At 40.7% G+C, this 20,425-nt stretch overlaps 1 protein-coding gene across 1 annotated transcript in view; it reads right to left on the bottom strand.

Annotated features, from left to right (window-relative positions):
- EPDR1 (ependymin related 1) overlaps nucleotides 1–19,430 on the bottom strand; it is a 31,815-nt gene extending 12,385 nt beyond the window's left edge. Inside the window, exon 1 of the mRNA XM_023192781.1 lies at nucleotides 18,826–19,430. Coding sequence (XP_023048549.1) covers nucleotides 18,826–19,103 — 278 coding nt within the window. The 5' untranslated portion in view covers nucleotides 19,104–19,430. The remainder of the gene's footprint in view (nucleotides 1–18,825) is intronic.
- Nucleotides 19,431–20,425: the final 995 nt, after the last annotated feature.

The following is a 20,425-nucleotide window of genomic DNA, read 5'->3' as shown; positions in this document are numbered from 1 at the left end:
CATTCCTATCAGCATTATATTATAGTGCCTTTTTTCTTTATAGTCCTGCCAACAGAGCATGTCATCAAACTTAAATTTGTGCTAATCTGAGGAGGAGTAAGAAATGGTATCTGACTACTAGGTTTTTATTAAGAACATTTTTAGTAAGTATAACATCCATAAGAGGGATCTGTAAAAAGTTCACGGAAAAAGTGTATATGAAAAAACTATGTACGGATTCCAACTTTTTTGACCAAAATAAACTCACAACACTTGTTATAACATGCCTAAACAGGATCTAGTTTGAGGCACTAAGAAGAATAAGACATCAGTCTGGATAGAGCTCCTGTCAGAGCAACATGCATTCTGCTAAAATGAAGCAAGAACAAATATTAAGGTTATTATGAGGCTCAAGTGGCAGAACAGTGAACTCACTGATGTTTTACAAAAAGTTTATGTGACATTTCTCCAAAGAAGCAGTTACAAATAAATAACTCACTTTAAAAAGGTAGGACTCAGTATTAAGATTAAGATTTAAGATTTAAGCCCATAGTGGCAATTCATCCACATCAATTTGTGAGAAAAAAAAATCTTAGGCCAGGTGTGGTGGCTCACACCTGTAATCCCAGCACTTTGGGAGGCCGAGGTGGACAGATCACAAGGTCAGGAGATTGAGACCATCTTGGGTAACATGGTGAAACCCCCTGTCTACTAAAAATACAAAAAAAATTAGCCAGGCGTGGTGGTGGGCGCCTGTAGTCCCAGCCACTCAGGAGGCTGAAGCAGGAGAATGGCGTGAACCCAGGAGGCAGAGCTTGCAGTGAGCCAAGATCCCACCACTGCACTCCAGCCTGGGCAACAGAGCAAGACTCCATCTCAAAAAAAAAAAAAAAAATGTTGATCATGCCCTAATTGTACAGGAGACAATTATACAGGACAATTGTACAGGAAATTAACAGGAGAAACAATAGCCAGCACCACAGACACTTCAATTACTTCAGCTTATACAATTCTGAATGAAAAATTTGAGTTGAGCAAACTTTTCACTCCCAAGGGTGCTAAAACAATTGTGGCCCAATCAGATGCAGACCCTTCAGTGGAAATTTTATACAAGTGGTCAAGGTCCTGAAGCATTTCTTCTACGAATTGTAACATGAGCTGAAATGTGGCTTTACCAGTACAATCCCGAAGACAAAGCACAATCGAAGCAATGGCTATCAAGTGGTAGAAGTGGTCCAGTCAAAGCAAAAGTAAGCTGGACAAGAGCAAAACTCATGGTAAGTTTCTCCGGATGCTGAAGGCATTTTGCATGTTCACCTTCTGAAAAGCTAAAGAATGATAACATCTTCTTATTATGAGAGTGTTTTGAGAAAATTAGCCAAAGCTTTGGCAGAAAAATGCCCAGGGAAGCTTCACTAGAGCTTCTCCACCATATCAATGTTTCTGCTCATTCCTCTCATCAAACAAGGACAATTCCATGAGATTTTTGATGGGAAATCATTAATCATCCACTTGGCAGTCCTGATTTGGCTCCTTCTGACTTCTTTTTGTTTCCTAATCTTTAAAAATATTTAAAGGGGCCGGGTGCAGTGGCTCACGCCTGTAATCCCAGCACTTTGGGAGGCTGAGGTGGACAGATCACAACGTCAGGAGATCGAGACCATCCTGGCTAACATGGTGAAACCCCTTCTCCACTAAAAATACAAGAATTAGCCAGGCATGGTGGCAGGCACCTGTAGTCTCAGCTACTTGGGAGGCTGAGGCAAGAGAATGGCATGAACCTGGGAGGCAGAGCTTACAGTGAGCTGGGATTGTGCCACTGCATTCCAGGCTGGGTGACAGAGCAAGACTCTGTCTCAAAAAAAAAAAAAAAAAAAAATTATATATATATATATAATTTTTCTTCAGTTAATATGTAAAAAAGACTGCATTGACATGGTTAAATTCCCAGGACCTCACTTTGTTAAGGATGGACTAAATGGCTGGTATTATCACTTACAAAGATGTATTGAAGTTGATGGGGCTTGTGTCAAGAAATAAGTTTATTTTTTTATTTGTATCTTTTAATTCTATTTTCCTATGAACTTGTAAAAGTCCCCTTGTACAATAGATTGCATAGATTTAAGGTGTGGAGCTTGAGAAATTTTTATGTGAACAATCTGAGTATCTCCAGCCCAGATCAAAGATAAGGCACCTCAGAAGCCTCCATTGTGCCCTCTCAGTCACTAACTTTTCAAAGAACAGTGTAATTTTAATTCACCTCCTTTCATTACAATTGGTGGAGTGTTCATATGTTAAGCATCATCTGATTTTATTTTTCCATGAACTGACTGTTCATTTCTCTGCACATCAGGATTTTTTATCTTCTCTATTTTCTATAGATCATTAATTAATTAGCTTTTTGTACTTGATATAAATTGCCCCTATTTTCCCCTCCCATTTGTTGGTTTTATTTAATTTTTTTCTACAATGCAAAGGATTTTTCATTTTTAAAAGGCAAATTCCTTTTATTGTTTCTGGGTTTTGTCATATTTTTAAAAAGTTTCCTACTCTCAGATTATAAAGGAATGCATCATGTTTTCTATCATAACTGTGTGGTTTTATTTTGTTTGTTAGATCTTTAATCAGGTTTGCAGTTTATTTTTAAGTATGGTGTGAGATGTGCATTCAGTTTTATCTTTTCTCAGTTGTTCCAACACCATTGATTAATAAGTTCATCTTTTCCCCAGTGATTCGAGATGCCACCCTTATCACACACCTAATTTCCAGATGTATGTGGATCTATTTCAAGACTCTATTTTATTCCACTGAATAGACTATTTACACACCAATGTCACACTTTTTAATTACAGAGACTTACTGGTGTGTTTCAACATTTGGTCAAATTTACTGATCCTCCTCTTACATCCTTCTTTTCCAAGGTTTTCCTATGTTTGGGCTTTTTAATTTTTCCACACGAAATTTAGAATCAACTTAGCTGAAAAAAAAATCCTGCTATTTTGCATTTATTGGAATTGAGTGAAATCTAGGGGAATTGGTATCTTTATGATGTTGAATCATCCTATCATTCCAAAAAAGGAGTGTTTAAATTTTTTCTTACACAAGTTTTGCACATTTCCTTTAAATTTGTTTCTAAGTAGTTGATCTTTTGTTGTCACTGTTGCTGTTTTAAATGACATTTTCTCTTACACTATCATTCTAGCAAGGTTATTGTTTGTGTATATGAAGACTATTGATTTTTCATGTTAATTTTACATATGGCCACCTTACTCTTATTGTCTGAATTAGTTTTATGTCCAGGTCTTTTGTGTCTTCCAGGTATACTATATCCATATCATTGATAGAGATGGTTTTCAATTTCTTCTTTTCTAATCCCTTACTACTAATTACTTTGTCTTCTCTGTCTATACTGGTCAGTAAATCCAGCGCAATATTAAATAGAATGGAAGCAATGGGCATCCTTGCCTTCTTCCTGAGTTTAGCAGAGAAAGGGCTATGGTTTCAAGTAAATTAAGAACTACACAGGTTGTACTATGTTAAAGGAGCATCCATCAGTTCCTACTGAATCCATTGTATTAGGAATGTTTGTTGAATTTTATCAACTGCCTTTCTGCCAGACTAAGGCTATAATCACATGATTATTTTATAGATGTTTATGGATTTTCTAAAATTGAACCATCTTTGCATTCCTGGAAACTTCACTTGATTACAATGTATTTTTTTTAATGTGCTGCTGGACTTAGTCTGCTGTTAAGGAATTTTTAATCACTTATTATATCAATATTCACAAGTGAGATTGCCTTATAATAATTTTAACAGATTCACATTTCCCTTGTGTATATATATATATATGCCATGATTTTCTAGTTTCCAACTCATGTCCATTTAGATTATTTCTACAGTTTTGTTAATATTAATGATGCTGAATATGAATTGGAGATAAAACCTTTTACCTTTCTGTGTTTATATCCCAGCGAAAAATTTATAGAATGGGATCACTGGATCAAAGGAAATTCCCATATCATATTTTATGAGATGCTACTAACTGTCCCACCTCCCCACCCCTACCCAACAAAAACACTGGAATTTTTAACTGGATGTAGAGCTTCATTAATTTCTCTGCATTAGAAAGAATACTAAAAGTTTACCCTACTAGAAGCAGGGAAAAAACTTTCTAGTTTTCTTAATTTAGCATTAGGTTTACAGACAATGTAAAAGGTTAAAAAACTTAGGTCAAAGAATCAAGCTTCCCAGTTTACTACTGATGAGCTGTATGATCATAAATGTCATCTCTCTACTTCTCATATGGAAAGAGAGACCAAAAATCTGAAACTTATGACATTCTTATGAACAGAATTTGAGATAATAGATACAAAATTGTTATATAAATGTAAGGCATCATAACTATGACAGGAAAATCTCATATTTGTGTTTATCATCATCAGTTAACGTTTAACAGGGAAACAAATCATTTAACATGTACACATATGAATTGCTCTACTACATAACAAAGAAGGGCTAATTCATCCAGGTGGGATAGAGAGATGAAGGAAAGAACATTCTGAGTACTATGGTGGGCCCCTTCCTAAAAGACCCAGCAGGCATTTATACCCCTTCTCCCTTGTCTGTCTCTCAATATGGAGGTTGAGACAATCATACTGAGTAGACCCTCGACTCCATGGAAGATTGGAGCCCTGCAATTATCAAAATCCACAGATGCTCAAGTCCCTTAGGTAAAATGGTTTAGTATTTAGATAATATGTATGGTTTAGTATAACCTATGCATATTCTCCTGTATACTATAAATTATTTCTAGATTATTTATAATCTTTATACAATGTAAATGCTATATAAATAGTGATTATACTCTATATTTTTGTTTGTATTATTTTTATTGTCATAGTTAACTTTTTTTTTTTAAGACAGAGTTTCACTCTGTCACCCAGGCTGGAGTGCAATGGCATGATTTTCGCTCACTGCAACCTTTGCCTCTCAGGCTCAAACAATCTTCCTGCCCCAGCCTCCAAAGTAGCTGGGACCACAGGCACATGCCACCACACCTGGGCCTTTTACATAGTTTTTGTAGAGATGGGGTTTTGCCATATTGCCCAGGCTGGCCTCAAACTCCTGGCCTCAACAGATCCTCTCACATCAGCCCCCCAAAGTGCTGGTATTACAGGCATGAACCACCATACCTGGCCATTTTTAATTTTTTAAAAGAATATTTTCCATCTGTAGTTGGTGGAATCCATGGATATGGAATCCATGGATGCAGAGGGCTGACTGTACTCGTTTTCTTAGTCTTCCTTAGAGCTAAAGGTATCTGGTTCTGGCTTTGAAGATCTAAAGGAAAGTCTGTAATGAGAGAGAATCCTCTGTAGATTCCTCCTCTCTTTCAAAGGAAAAAGAAAAAAAAGGAGAGTCCTAGTTCTAGGGAAGCTACTCCCTTCACTTTCTGTCTTTGAATGTAGTTGGGAAAGGACATAATGCTTGGAGCAGAGGCAGCCATCTTGAAACCATGAGGCAACAAGTCAACATGCAATCTTGCAAGTATGAGCCATCATGCTAAGAATGGTAGAGTAAGAGGATGCAGATAAGCCTGGGGTCTTGATGAAACTGTTGAATCAGACCTAGGAATATGTATCCCAAGAATTCTGGAGTAAACAACAAACTTTCTTATATTTTAGCATTTGCTAGTCAGATTTTCTGACACTTACAGCTGTAAATATCCTTAATGAAATGAATAAAAACCACTCCTTTATGGATAACATCTACTCAATTCATTACAAAAACTCTATGAGAGCCTTCCCTCTCAGAATGAGCAGGGCCCAAAGATTTGACTAATCCTAGAAATCAAAATACCAGAGCCTGGCATGGGTGTAGGTGAACTTGAGCAGCTGCTGCCTTTACAGTCAAGAGACAAGTGATTTACTGTCATAATTTGGAGTAGTTAGGAAAAAAAGAACACATCCAAAGCAGAGGTTACAGACTGGCAAATTCAACTGGTTGAACATGTTACTGGCATTTTTTTTTTTTTTTAACAGATGAGAAAATATGAGGCTCAGAGCATAACTTTGTAGTTAAGTATGGGGTCAACCAGACTCATTCTAACTCTTAAACACTATGTGCCTTCTTGCTCTCAACGGGGGGAAGGAGTGATTCTTCCCATCCATGTAGAACTGCTTGGCCATCCAAAATATATTAAATTACAGAAAAGGGAGTAGACAAATATTATATTGTGATTACAAAAGGACTTTGGTTTTTATGGAAAAAAATGAACAAACTTTGGATTTGTTTAATACGCACTATAATAGATTAGTAATGCATACCGGCCATCTGACTCTCAGGAGGAAGAATTGAGCTGCGGCCACTTGCCATGCTGGCGTATACTAAATTTGAGTTACACCCTACAATGATTATCAGACATAAAAAAGAAAAAACGCTATTTCAAAATTGTGTTAGATACAAACTCATTGTGCATATTGTTGCCAATCACATATAACAAAAGGAAAATTAAATTACTTAAGAATGCAGCCTGAGGAAAAACAAAATCAAAGAATAATTATGTTTGCCATTTAAGAAGCTGTAAGGTGATGGGCCTCCATGACTTGGATTCTAGTTCAAAAGATGAAAAAAGTGCTTGAGAAATTGAAGAGCTTTTTTTCCCCAAAATATATCTGGATGAATATTGGCAATGTGTAGGCGAATACTCTTTCATCTGATGAAAGATAATAAAAAATTTCTCATGAGACAGTAGTGCAGGCTGACTTTTGTTTTACCACCACGAAAAGAAACAGCATCATTAGTACTGAGATATCCAGGTTGCCATGGTGCTCTGTGGCTTCTAGAACAACATAGCAGGGGGTACTCTAAGAAGGATGGGAAGGACAGTGCAGAGTCAGCATGATGCCATTTAGCAGAAATAGATCAATTCCCACCACGTTGAAATATAAACTCATGCAAACTCTTTCAGCTAACATTTAATGAAACTCTGAAATATAAATCTTATTTTTTATTTTCACTGGGATTTGGGATAGACTGTGTTTACAATTGAAAAGGAATAATGTGTGACCACAAGGATAGCTTTCTGATGAAAAACATCATTATCAAAATAAAAAATACAAGCGGGGTGCAGTGGCAAGGGCCTGTAGTCCCAGATACTTGGGAGGCCAAGGTGAGCAGACAACTTGAGCCCAGGAGTCTGAGGCCAGCTTGGGCAACATAGTGAGATGTCATCTCTAAATAAATAAGTAAATAAATAAAAAAAAAATTTTAGAAATTAAAAATGCAGTCATGGCAGTGTAAAGCAGACTGCGGCAAAAACAAACAACAACAACAAAACACCTCACAGGCAGTGACTTAGAGGGTATTATTGTAGAATTCAGAGGGAAAAAAAACATATGAAGTGATGAAAAGGCTAAAGCAAAGAAGACATTTGGAAGACAGATGTAATGTAAGAGAACCAGAACAGATAATCAGAAAGAGATTCTATAAGGAACCAAAAGAAAGCAGAGTATCAAACCTCCAGAAATACTAGATGAAAGTTCCCGACTGGGTGCTGTGACTCATGCCTGTAATCCCAGCACTTTCAGAGGCCAAGTTGGGCAGATCACGAGGTCAGGAGATCGAGACCATCCTGGCTAACACAGTGAAACCCCTTCTCTACTACAACAAACAAACAAACAAATAAATAAATAAGGCAGGTGCAGTGGTGTGCGCCTGTAGTCCCAGCTACTCAGGAGGCTAAGGCAGGAGAATCACTTGAACCCAGGAGGTGGAGGTTGCAGTGAGCCAAGATTGCGCCACTGCAATCCAGCCTGGGTGATGGTGTGAGACGCTGTCAAAAAAAAAAAAAAAAAAGTTCCCCTAAAACTACACCTTGCCTGGAGATGTTAATAAAATTCAAGGATAACAGAAACAACCTACAAAAACATAGGCAGAAAAAAAGATCACTGAAACGAAACCAAGTTTAATTTGGTATTTAACTTCTTTTTTTTTTTTTTTTTTTTTTTTGAGACGGAGTCTTGCTCTGCCGCCCTGGCTGAAGCACAGTGGTGCAATCTCAGCTCACTGCAGCCTCTGCCTCCCAGGTTCCAGTGATTCGCCTGCCTCAGCCTCCTGGGTAGCTGGGATTACAGGCACATGCCACCACACCCAGTTAAGTTTTGTGTTTTTAGCAGAGACAGGGTTTCACCATGTTGGCCAGGCTGGTCTCAAACTCCTGACCTCAGGTGATCCGCCCGCCTCGGTCTCCCAAAGTGCTGGGATTATAGGCGTGAGCCATCACACCCGGCCTCAGACTTCTCTTTGAGAGCTGTAAATGCTATAAACATATATAAAGCAAAAAGACTATTTTTACCCAAACTGTATACACCAAAAAAATCATTATTTAAATGGCAATAAGTAGACGTGATCAGACATTGAAAATCTCTGAAAGTATGCAACCTTAGTGTCTTCTTTGAAAAAAAAATTGAATAGTTTCTCTAACTGACTAAAACGTGAATTGCAATAAAAGTAAATAAGAAAATTAGTATAAAATACATTGCAGTGAACTATAAAAGGAGTAAAATGGTTTGTTTTTCTAAAATAGAAGACCTGGTGACAAAGCTCCTTATAAACTTATGCAAACACACACGCTATAAAATTTCCTCTGTGTTTTAGCAACTGCAGAAATTGACTTTTTTGAGTGAGGCTTGATTCAGCATGATGAAAGAGGACTACAAACCACCAAAACACTTCTAATTCATTTCAATATACTAAGTGGAACCTAAATAAATACTAGTCCTGTGCAAAACGAACTGTGTTCTGATGTCCGAGAAGTGGATTCCCACCCTTCATTTCCTAACTCCTTAAGGAGAGTTGAAACCTCAGAATGGTGAGATCTCTGGGGTCCAATGGTAAGCCAGGTCATGCCTTAAGCTGGGCTAGGATGAGAACCTCTATTCCAAAGGACAAGGTGTGCGACAAGGGACAGGTGGAGGGCTTGACTGTGAGAAGAAGAACTCCCACACCTACAGGAAACACAATCCATGCCAATCCAATCCACACCTACAGGAAACACAATCCACACCTACAGGAAACACAATCCATGCCAATCCAATCCACAGACACAGCACCTGATGCGACATTTCCAATGGATATGAAGTCTGGGGCAGATTCTCTTCCCCCATCCTTCACTCCCAAGAGTGCCGACTGGTAGAATCTTTCACTGCTCCACAGCCCTGTTTCTTCTGAAACGGGAGCTTCCATCCTCTCATGCTTTCTCTACATTCGCTGCCTCTGCCTCCAACTTCAAGCAGGGTCCCTCTGCCAAGAGTTGCCCTAGAGTTGCCCAAGTGCTGCTGCCCTTGACTTCAGCCAGCTCAGAGACTCTGGGGTCTCATGGGCCTCTTCTGCCTTTCTCAGCCTGGATGTCCTGGCCCATTGGCATCTTGGTGAGACACTCTGGGAAGCAGCCTTACATTCTAGAAGATCTGAGGGATATCTCAGTAAGGGCCCTGAGGAAAATATTTTAGAAGACTCGGGGTGGATGTGGATGGTCCGGCTCACCAGTCTCCCTTGCAAGTATTTTTAAGCAACCTGGAAAGGCCTTGCACCCACTGTGTCTGCTCCCAGATGCCATGGCAATGAGCCTGGGGATTCATGGTGCCACAGATACTTTTCATAAGTCATACGTTACCTATTGCTGACAGTGCTGCGTCAGGCAGAGCTGTGCCCTTGGCCCTGCACCACCAGCTTCCCATCTGCCAGTGTCATCCCTGGTGGCTTCTGAGATGCTCTGGAGCAGTGTCTTCCCTGGGAGAGCTGGGGCTGTGACTCTGGTGCCTCTTCTGAGGTGAGCTTTTGGCTGTCATTCATTGGCAGGGCTCATGTTCTAGAACTCTACCAGAAGATCTAACTTTAAGCCACAATAAAAGCAGCCTTCTGTGAGCAGGCAGGAGTCATCCAAAGTATCATATCCTTTTCCTCCAGGAGAAGTTGCCTTCTTTAGGGAAGCCATCATCCCAAGAATTTCTTCTTTCTTTGGGGGACCTGAGGGTAACTTAGGCACCCTGCTAAGGATCTGATTCCTCTTCAGATGGCCTCCCAACTCAAAGAGGCACTGCTTCTGAGAAACTGTGGGTGCTTTGGAAATAAATCTCAAATGCCCACATTGGGTGAAATTCCCCAAAATTGAAATTGAGGCACAAGACAGTGTTTGATGAGAGGGCAGTTGGGGAGTGGCTCATGGGCGAAAGGAGTTTGGGGCATCCACTCTCTGGAGGTGGTGGTGTACCCTCCTAGGGAAGCTCTACTTCAACCCTACTGGAAAATTTTGCAAAACACTGCAGTGTAATTCGATGTCAAAAATCATTCTTAACATAGAAGAGGTATAACATAACATATAAATGAGAAACCATGAAACCATTACATAAATCTATCATTTTATTGTCTAAGAAATTTAATTATAAGGAAGACAGGAAAGAAAATACATATCTATTATTTAGATATCCTTCCACAATGAATGTATATTATCAGTTATTCATTTCCCTCATTCACTGATTCAAAAAAAAAAATTAGACAGGTCCTGCTCTTAGCAGTTAGAAAACAGAGCTTGGGAATCACCTTCTCCGACATCAGAACACAGTTCCTTTTGTACGGGACAAGCATTCATTTAGGTCCCACATAGTATGTTGAAAAGAATGTAAAGTGTTCTGAGGAGTTAGAGATACAGCAACAACCATACAAAATCCCTGGCCTTATGGAGCCTTACTGTGCGTGAGGGAAGGTAGGGGAGATGAAGGAACAAACTTTAATATTAAACTCTCTGCCAGATAGTTGTAAGTGCTTTAGATATATTAATGTAAAGCAGTGAGGGGGCACTGAGAATGTTGAGCAGCGAAACAGTTTAATTTGGGACTAGGTCATGCAACTTCTTAGGAAAAAGTCTTCCTAGGCAGAGGCAATGACAGATTCAAGGGCCAATGGGGTCAGTGTGCTGAAGTCAGGTTCACAACGAGTGAGCTGGTGACAGAGATAAGGTAGGGAAGAGGCTGGGGAGCAGATCCTGAGCCAAGGAGTGGCATGACATATTTTCAAGAGAACCCTGGGGTTTCTATGTGGAGAAGAGACTAAAGGGGGCAAGGTCAGAAGCGGGAAGACCTGTTAGGAGGCTACCATAAACATTCAGCCAAGACATAATAAAGGTTTGGACCAGAATAACCATGGAGGTGTGGTCAGATTCAGTATATATCAAAATTAGGGTATAGGTAGGAACGTAAAGAGATGAGAACCTGAGCCCTAGGAGAGTCCACTATCAGCAGTCCAGAGAAGAGCAGAGAGAGCAACAAGGCTTGAGGAGAGGAAATAAAGTGGGAGGAGGAAAACCAGAAAACCAGCATGTTGAAAACCAAGTGAAGAAAGTGCATCGAGATTGGGGAATTAATCTACAATAAGATGAGGACTGATCAAAGATTAGTTGATTAGTAATGTACAGCTTCTTGCTTTTGACCAGAGTATTTTCAATAGAATGGTGAAAAAAGTGATTGGAGGGTTTTCAAGAGAGCATGGGAGTACAAAAATTGTAGTTAGCATGAGATTTGCTTTAAATAGAAGAGGAGAATGAGATTGCAGCTGGTAAGATCAAGAGAAGATTTTTTTTATTTATTTAAAGATGGGTAAAATAAAAGAAAATGTTAAGGGGGAAAATAGAAACTTTTTACTGGAATTGGTGAAATCTAAGACTAATATATTTATTCCAGGAAAAACAAACCACTAATTGGTGGAATATTTTCAGATCTTTGGGCACTTTGCCCCTGACCACCATCCTCAAGGTCAGAATCAGGAAGAAACAGCTCAAGGTTATTGGAGAAAGTAAAGATGTTTTCAAAGCAGTATAGTGACCACCTCTGGCTTCCATTTGTAAATTAGTCTTACATTCCATCAGCCTCCTTACTCTCCTGGGCTTATCTTCTTTGGATCTTTTTTCCCTAGTGCCTGCTTCTCCCTGCCCATATCAGCATTGGTTCTCTGAAATCCAGGGTCTATAGACCCACTGAATTAAGTCCCTTAAATCAAACTTTCTGTGCTTCCAAGAAAATCTGTTTCTTGAAGAAAAACTCAAATACTGCAAAACTCAAGTACTGCAAATCAGCATGGTTTATTCTTTGAGGATCAGGAGGCCACAAGCAGCCAAGACTTCCTGAGCTCATAAAAGAATATGCTAGCTCCAGCCATCTGAGACCAAAATGATGGAGTAAAGGTCAAAGGAGAAGTCGTTCTCCTAATATTCACAAAGTCATGATTTCTTAAAATGAAAATCCAATCTACGCAAAATAAGATTCATGATCAAATAGATTTATTGAGCACTTTATATTAGTCTGCCTCCCCCAGCCACACAGAGACACCCTCTGAGGATCTGTAATGATGACATATTGAGAAGCCCAAAGGAATATAAACATATGTTAAGAACATAATTTGACCTTCTCCTTTCTCTTGAACAATTTAGACTAAAGCCATTAGGTAGGACCAAGGAAGATATGCTTCTACATGGGCTGGCCTGGAGTGCAGAGCCCATGGGTGAAGGAGACAGCATAACCATACATGACGGGTTACTTGCTGCAATTGAATAATACGAGCCAGTTTTCTCACTCTCTGAGAAGGGAGTAGCAAAAATAAAAGGGGGAAAAAAACTAGAATGGACCATGTAGTGTTGGATTAGAAAGAAGGCATCAGTTTAAACACCTCTATGGATTAGAACTGGAGGTTCAGAAATAAATATAGATGTAAATGTGTATATACGTATGAGTGTGTGGGGGGAGGGGTGTGTGTATTCAAACTTAACATCCCGTGCTTTGTCCCTTGAGAGGACCTAGTAGCAGTGCCACCTGATAGCACTGAGCATGACTACAGCACAGGTCCTGACTTCCACATATTATTCTCCAAGAAAAGTAACCAGGGCTTCTTGAAAAATGGTTTATCCTAGGACTAGGGCAGGAAAAATAAAGATGATCTTGGAATATCTTGCTGTGCCAGAAAGCAAGGAAGTGCTCAAACACATCAAAAGAACATAGAAACCAATTTAAAGAGGCTTCCACTGGCCAAATCTAGGACATTATGAACAGCAAAGGAAACAATGAGAGCAAATAGAACAACATGAGAAGGCTTGAGTCCACACTGATACAAATAAAGTATAATTTGGAAGATTAATGAAGAATGGGATATGTACATGGTTTTAAAATATTTCCCTACCAAATCTTATTAATTAAAAAAAAATGTATCATTTCACAGTGAAGAAGCCTGGCAGACAACAGTCAATCAGGTGATCAAAGTGAACATCAGGATACAGTTAGAAGAGAGTATTATCCCTGATATTACTGCCAAAGGTAAGTAACTTGAATCTAATTATGAGGAAACATCAGACAAACCCAAATCAAGCAACATTCTACAAAATAACTGGCCTGCAATCTTTAAAAGTTCTAAAGTGCAAGGAATACCTAGGAACTGTTCCAGAAAGAAAAAGACCACAGAGACACCACACTTAAATGTAATGCTTGCACTTAAATATTTTCTTTTCTTTCTTTCTTTCTTTCTTTCTTTTTTTTTTTTTTTTTTTTTTTTTGTTTTGCTATGAAGAACATACAAAGAACAACTTGCAAAACATAAATGACACCTGAACTTCAGATGGTCAAAATGAACTGGTGTTAATCTCCTGACTTTTATGGTTGTATTGTGGTTATGTAGGAGAAAGTCCTTGCTGGGAGGAAATACACTGAAGCATTTGGGTGTCATAGATATATCAGTTTGGCAACTTACTATCAAACAGTTCGGGGGCGGGGGAAAGTTCTTTGTATTATAATCGCAACTTTTCTGTAGGTGTGAGATTGTTTCAAAATAAAACAAAACTATGGATTTGAAAAATAATCCTCATCCTCTTTTCCACACACATAAGATTATTGAAGTTACCCTGGAAATTCATCATCCACAGCTGACACTTGGACCAACACTCCTATAAAAACATTATTCCATTCTTAGTAGGAAGGGAGGCTCAGGTGAGTACAGAGCCTTCTGAGTTTGGGCCCGAGGTATTTCAAGGTAGCCTCTTCTCTTTCTCTATTCATAAGCACAGACTTAGGTGAAAAAGAGAAGGAAGAAAAAGAACTTTGAATTAATTTGTCTACATAATGGGATAGATTGAGAAAAAATTTAAAATCTGTGTCAAGTTCATTGCATTAGAAACAGTGAATCAGCCTGATATAATAAAAGTACAATTGTTACCTTCAGTATATCGTTTAATCCTATCTGTACCTAGCATTTAACAAATGAAAGCCTAAAAGTGATGTAGTATCAACATTGTAGGCATTATTCAAATTAAATTAAAAGATGAAAAACACAGAGGTTCTGAAATGTTGAGGACCTTATTGGGGTGAAGGCAGGATTAGAGGCCATGGTTGTCACTCCATCATGGTCTAACATGAATGCCCCTGCTCTCTCCACTACAGGAGGCTGATTCTCTGTTTAAAAAAAGAGAAGGTTAATGTTATTCTCTTCTCCAAGAAATAATATGCTCCGGGAGAATCAAGAGAAGCAGACATGAATTAATCAGAATTTGAATAAGAATCCACCTGCTGCTCCATTTGTGACATAATTTTCATGTTTTACAAATACAAATCCTTAATAGAACATGTAGGATTGGTGATGAAATAATATTCCAAGATACCAGACCGTGCATATTGTTTTACTGCCTCTCTGCTCACTCTGCGTTAAGAGCTTCATTGATTCCAACACCCAAGCCACCATTTTGTAAGAGGGAGCCTTAAGTTACTGGTGGCCTGAGAGAGTTCATTGTGTATCAACGTTGCTTCCCCCATAAAGTTCAACACGTTGGCTGAAATATGAAAATAATCTTCTTGATTTTCCTTCAGCCTTTCAAATAAATACTTGTGAATTTAGTCAAGGAGTCGGAAAAGACAGTTGGAATTAGAAAATAAAAATGGTATCAATTACTAAAATTTCCCATTTGCTGCTCAGGCTTGTCTTATCTGAGGCTTGTAAAGTTGTTTAATCTTTTCCATCATCTCAGGGAAAAGAGAGCCTGGAAAATCCTAGTCATTCCACAGTAACTATCAATGGGATTTTCCATAACTATCTGGATAAAAAACGAAAACCTTAAGAAGTAGATCCAATTCTAAAACTTACTTCTCAACTTACTCATAAATATGAAGAGACAACTCATCCATATTTTCTTCAAATAACATCTGGTTGCTTGGCCAGACTGTTAATACCTGAAAAAATTTCTGAGTTTGTTCCAACAAATCTACACTTAAAGAGCTTAAAAATGTGTTTATGCATTAAACATTCTTTTCTACATCTGACTTAGGGCCAGCGATGTGACTGTGAGAAAGAACCTTGCCAAGAACTTAGAAAGAAAGGGAAAAAAATGTCTTTTAGAAGTTTAACTGTGAAACCAGCACCTATTGGATTAGGGCAGAGGAATGAGAAATCACCACAAAGGGACAAAAATGCTTCTAGGCCAGCAAGAGTTGGCTGTGACTCCACTAAAGGTATAAAACACACATCTAAAGGTTATATTAATCAGTCATGGAGTCATGGAAGAAGGGTTGCTCAGACAGACTTGAGCAGTACTCACCAAGGGTCCATTCCGAGTGGAAGGGGTCAGGAGCAGCACAATTGGGGTAGCACAGAACCACCAACTCATCTCTATTGTGAAAATGAATGCATCACTTTGCCTTTGCCTGATTACCATCAAACCTTATCCCGGGCTGGCCTGTCTTATTCATGATGGAAAACTCCACATTGCGCATATAGCCTAACCTAGGACAGGCAATTATTAGATGTTTGTTCAGTGAATTTGCTCCAACTCTTTGCTCACAATTGCCTGATGATAATTTGGCTCCCCACATAGTTCTGACTACAGGGAGAGAATGACCTAGTCTTGTGGATTTGAGAATCCTGGTCCGCATGCCAGCGATAAAACTCATTGAAATAGACAGTTTAGCATTTGAGTTTCCTTACTCGCAGGTTGCTCCCAAAGGAAGGGTCTGCGTGCGCTGCTGGATCGAGTTTCTGAGCCCAAAGGGCTGGTAGCAAGTCTCTGGGCTCTGGTAACTTTACCAGGATGATGATGATAGTGGTAGTGATGGGCCCAACCCTGGTCATGAACAGAGCATCTTGTGTGTACTATCAGACATTGTACTATATGTTTTATATACTTGAACTCATTTAATTCTCACAATACTCCAATAAATTAGGCATTATAAGTATTCCCATTTTGTAAATGAGGATACTGAGACTCAGAAAACTTTAGTAACTTACCCAAAGACCCATATTCAGGGTCTGGACTCAGATCCAGATTTATCTGACTCTAAAGCCTAATTTTTTTAATTGTAAAAAAAAAAAAAAAAAAAAAAGTACTACCTTTGGGGAGATTAACCCTTATCCTTCTCTTTGGCACACTCCTCTGCTTCAGCAGTGTGCTCTGGGCCATCCCAGTCCATCTTCAATATGACTATTCATCAATGCGCCACTACTGTACAAGTCTTCACATAAAATTACATAGGATACCAATTCACCCTTAATTAGAAGTGCACAAAGTCAAGCCCTGTTGCAAGGAACAGCATCACCATCTACCCTATGCCATCAGTACCATTAGCTTACAAGCCAAAAATGGGGGCCTGTTTAAGTTTTTCCTCTCCCTCACCACGCCTGCCACAACCCATCCAATCATTTACATGTTCCTCAGTTGAACCTCTTCAATACTTCACTGATGCATTCACTTACCCGCTGCTCACCATTCCCATTGCTACTACCCATCTCTCACCTGGACCACTATGAAAATCTCCAAGGTTGTGTTCTCACTTCTACTCTTGATCCACATTGCTCCGTTTTGTGTCCATATCTTGGGAATGCATCCTTAAGGACACATCCAGGGATCTTTATTTAATCTAATCACAAATTCCACGGTTTAAAACTCCTTCAGTATGACCCTTCGCCATATCCTGTGCTTCAGCCCTAATAATGAGTGGTCTGCAGTTTTTGGAATTTACTCAGATCTATACACTCCAGGATGGCACACACATACCAGGCATGGATACACCTGCATCCCCCTCGACCAGCAGTCTCTCCACATCTCCCTGGGAAACCTCTACAGGTGTTTTGGAGCTCACTCTCATTTCAGCTCCTCCAGGAAGGCTGGGTTAGGTGCCCAGCTGAGTTCTTCTCATCATACCCCAGTTCTCACCCCTCATACCACTGTATGGGAATTTTTTTTTATTTATGTGACTTCACCTCCAGACTCTGACCTCCCCAAAAGCCAGAAATCACTCTGTTTATACACAGTGCTTAACACGAACAAATGCTTGCTAAATAAATGAATGAATGTGAACCTGGTATACCATAGGCGTCAGAATCCACCCAGCTTCCTCAAGTATTAGCTGTGTGATCTTAAGAAAGTTGCTTAATCTCCCTCAACCTCAGAGTTATTGTCTGTAAAACGGAGATCATAAAATGTATACTGTCAAGTCATTGTGAGATTTAAACTAAATTATATAATACATGTAAAATCCTCAATGTCATGCCTCATATATAGGAAGTATTCAACTGTTGGTTGTTATTATTATTGCTGTGCCCTTCAAGACCCTACTGAAAACATTCATGTTCTTGAAAGACTTGGAATCAATTCTCAGTTCACCATGATGACTGTGCTGCTCTGTGCTGCATTTCATAATGCATTATTTTGCACCCTTGATATTGCTTGAAAGGGTCTGCCCTTTCCACACCTTCTTCAAGTCACCTAATACTTGTACAAATGCTTTTAGAATAAATAATATTATCAAGTTTGATTTTGTTCTATAAACGAATGGTGCCCTTTTGCTATAGATCTTACAGTCCACTGAGGTTTCAAACCATAATGCAAATGCCATAAAGAGATGCAGTGAGAGGAACACACTTAGGGGGAATGGCAGGGCTCTGGAAAGGAGACAGGTGGTGATCCCAAATTAGAAATCAGGTCTTAAAAGGGCCACAAGCAAGATGACGTCTCAAAAAGAGGGTGCCCTTTGTCACAACAGATGTGCAAAGGTGAATGGTCAGACCAGTTCTTAAAAGAAACTTACAGCTTTGCCCCTGTAAGGAGTACTGTGCCGTCATTAAAAATAGGAGGCCAGCTAATAACATGGCAAATAAGAACCTATAAGAGACAATGTTAAGTTAAAAAAGATTAGGATAACATATGTCTTTTGATCATAGTATGTAAAATTTGCTTTAAAATAAACAAAAAACCTAAAGGGAGTAGACCAAAATTTTAATAGCTGTAACAATTTGATAAGTTTGTGGGTGAAATTTTCTTTTTATCACTTTCCCACACCGTTTGTAGTCTTGCGACAGTCTTTTAAAATACAAAAAGTATTTCTTAGAAAATACATATTCTGCGTGCCTCTCTCGCAGATGGCTCCAGAAAGAAATGAGATAGTGCAGAAGACACGCCCTAAACTGCAGGGGGCTCCATGAGCCCAGAGCCTGACTCAGCAGCGTGAGAACAGGGGCGAACCGAGGCACAGGGGGGCCCTGCAGCTCGATCCCGCCCTGGATGGGTCCCTTCTTTACCTGCCACCGCCTCGCTAGGTGTTACTGAGTCCCCCGCCAGCAGGACGCCCTCGGTGGGCGCAGCGCCCCTCCCAGCCCCCTACCATGCTATCCCCAAGCGACCCTCCTTGCGAAAGAACTCTCTGGGAGAAGGGAGGAGCTGCAAGGGGCCGGAAAGAGTTACAGGGCGCAGGCCCTTGCGACCTCGCCCTCCCGGGGCCCGCGCGGCTCCCCACTCCCGCCCCGCGGGCCGATGACCTGTACCTCTTGCAGGGGATCAGCGCCTTCCTCTCGTCCAGCACCCGCACGCGCTGGTTGAGCCCGTCGTAGGAAAGCAGGGCGCGGCTGTTGCGCCCGCTACTTTGCAGGTACATAACCTGGCGCCCCTCCCACTGCTGCGGCGCCTGGCACGGGCGCGGGGCTCCCACCGTCCCCAGGCTGCACAGGCCGCACAGGGTCCAGGCCCAGAGGCAGCCCAGCAGCCAGGGGCCCAGAACGCCCGGGACCGTGTGGAGAGGAGCGCGTCCTGGCAGCGCGGTCATCCTTCCCCCGCCCGAGGGCAAGCTAGAGCCCGAGCAGGGGCTGAGGCGTCCGGGATCAGAGTGTCTCCCGCCGGCTCTCTCCGCACTGTACCGGGAGTGTGGTCTGGACCAAAGTACTTCCTGTCCCTTCGGTGGCCTCTGCCGCTTTTGAGATCCGGACGCACGAGTCCCGGTAGCCAGGACCAGGGCCCTGGGAAGGCTCCAGTGAATCGCGCGGGAGCTATTTCTGCCTGGGTCACTGCCTGCTGCCGCTTCGGTTTTCACTGCTCACTGCTGCCAACAGGAAATGCAGTGGCAGTGGTGCCACTAGCATCCTGGGAGGTATGGCGTTTTAAGAGGGGGGTTGCGGGGAGACTGTGCCAAGAAGTGTGTTTCTCTACTAACTTCAGTGTTCAACAGGTAATCAATCACACACGGAGGGGCAAGTTCAAGATCAAGATAGGAAAAGCAGAGCTGCTGCGTTTGCTGTGCAAACGTTTGCCCGGCGTACATTGCCCCTCGACAAAATTGCAAACTTCTTCCTCCAAATTAAAAGTAGAAAGACGAGTTTTTTCCTGAAGAAATGATACTAGCTATTCATCACGGCCGCTTCTCGGCCCCCATTCCTAGTGAAGTAGACAGCCCCTTGCATTGGGCCTAGGACTCATGGACATTGCCTCAAGGTCACATTGCAGTGAGACTGCTCCTCCCATCGCCTGGCAATATCGCCAGCCGAGTGGTTTGGGTGTCTGGGGGGTTTCGCTTCTTCAAGAACAAGGTTAATGGGTTTATATTTATGTAATGTTAGGATCTATAACACGGAATGAGCGGGGCTCACACACCTGTAATCCCAGCTACTCTGGAGGCTAAAGTGGGAGGATCGCTTGAATCCAGGAGTTAGAGGTTTCAGTGAGCTATGATCAAGCCACTACACTCCACCCAGCCTGGGTGACATGGCGAGACCCTGTCTCTAAAAATATAGTGATAAAATATGAAATCAAGAAAAAAGAAAGGAACTTAAAAAATGTATAGCTTCTTTCCATTTGAACTGCATTTCAGGGATGATTAAGATTGAGCCAGGTGAAAGTGGGAAATAACATTTCTGAATGAAGGACACAAGGACAAGAAAAGAATAATGCTGTGGTTCAAGGACAAGTTAGAGGAGTACTCTGAAGCCATAGCACTCATTTTAAGGATTTTGTCATTCATATTGAGAATTGTGGGAACTATCAATCAATGTAAAGCTAGGGAGAAGCATCATCAGGCATATGCTTTGGAAAGCCCACTTAGGCAACAGAAGGGGTAGGGCCAGAGGGAAGGCAGGGAGACAATGAAGCTACTGT

Source organism: Piliocolobus tephrosceles, chromosome 8, assembly GCF_002776525.5.
Source record: "Piliocolobus tephrosceles isolate RC106 chromosome 8, ASM277652v3, whole genome shotgun sequence".
Classification (NCBI taxonomy): Eukaryota; Metazoa; Chordata; class Mammalia; order Primates; family Cercopithecidae; genus Piliocolobus; species Piliocolobus tephrosceles.
Note: the sequence above shows the minus strand (reverse complement) of the source record. Positions and strands in the feature narration are given on the sequence as shown.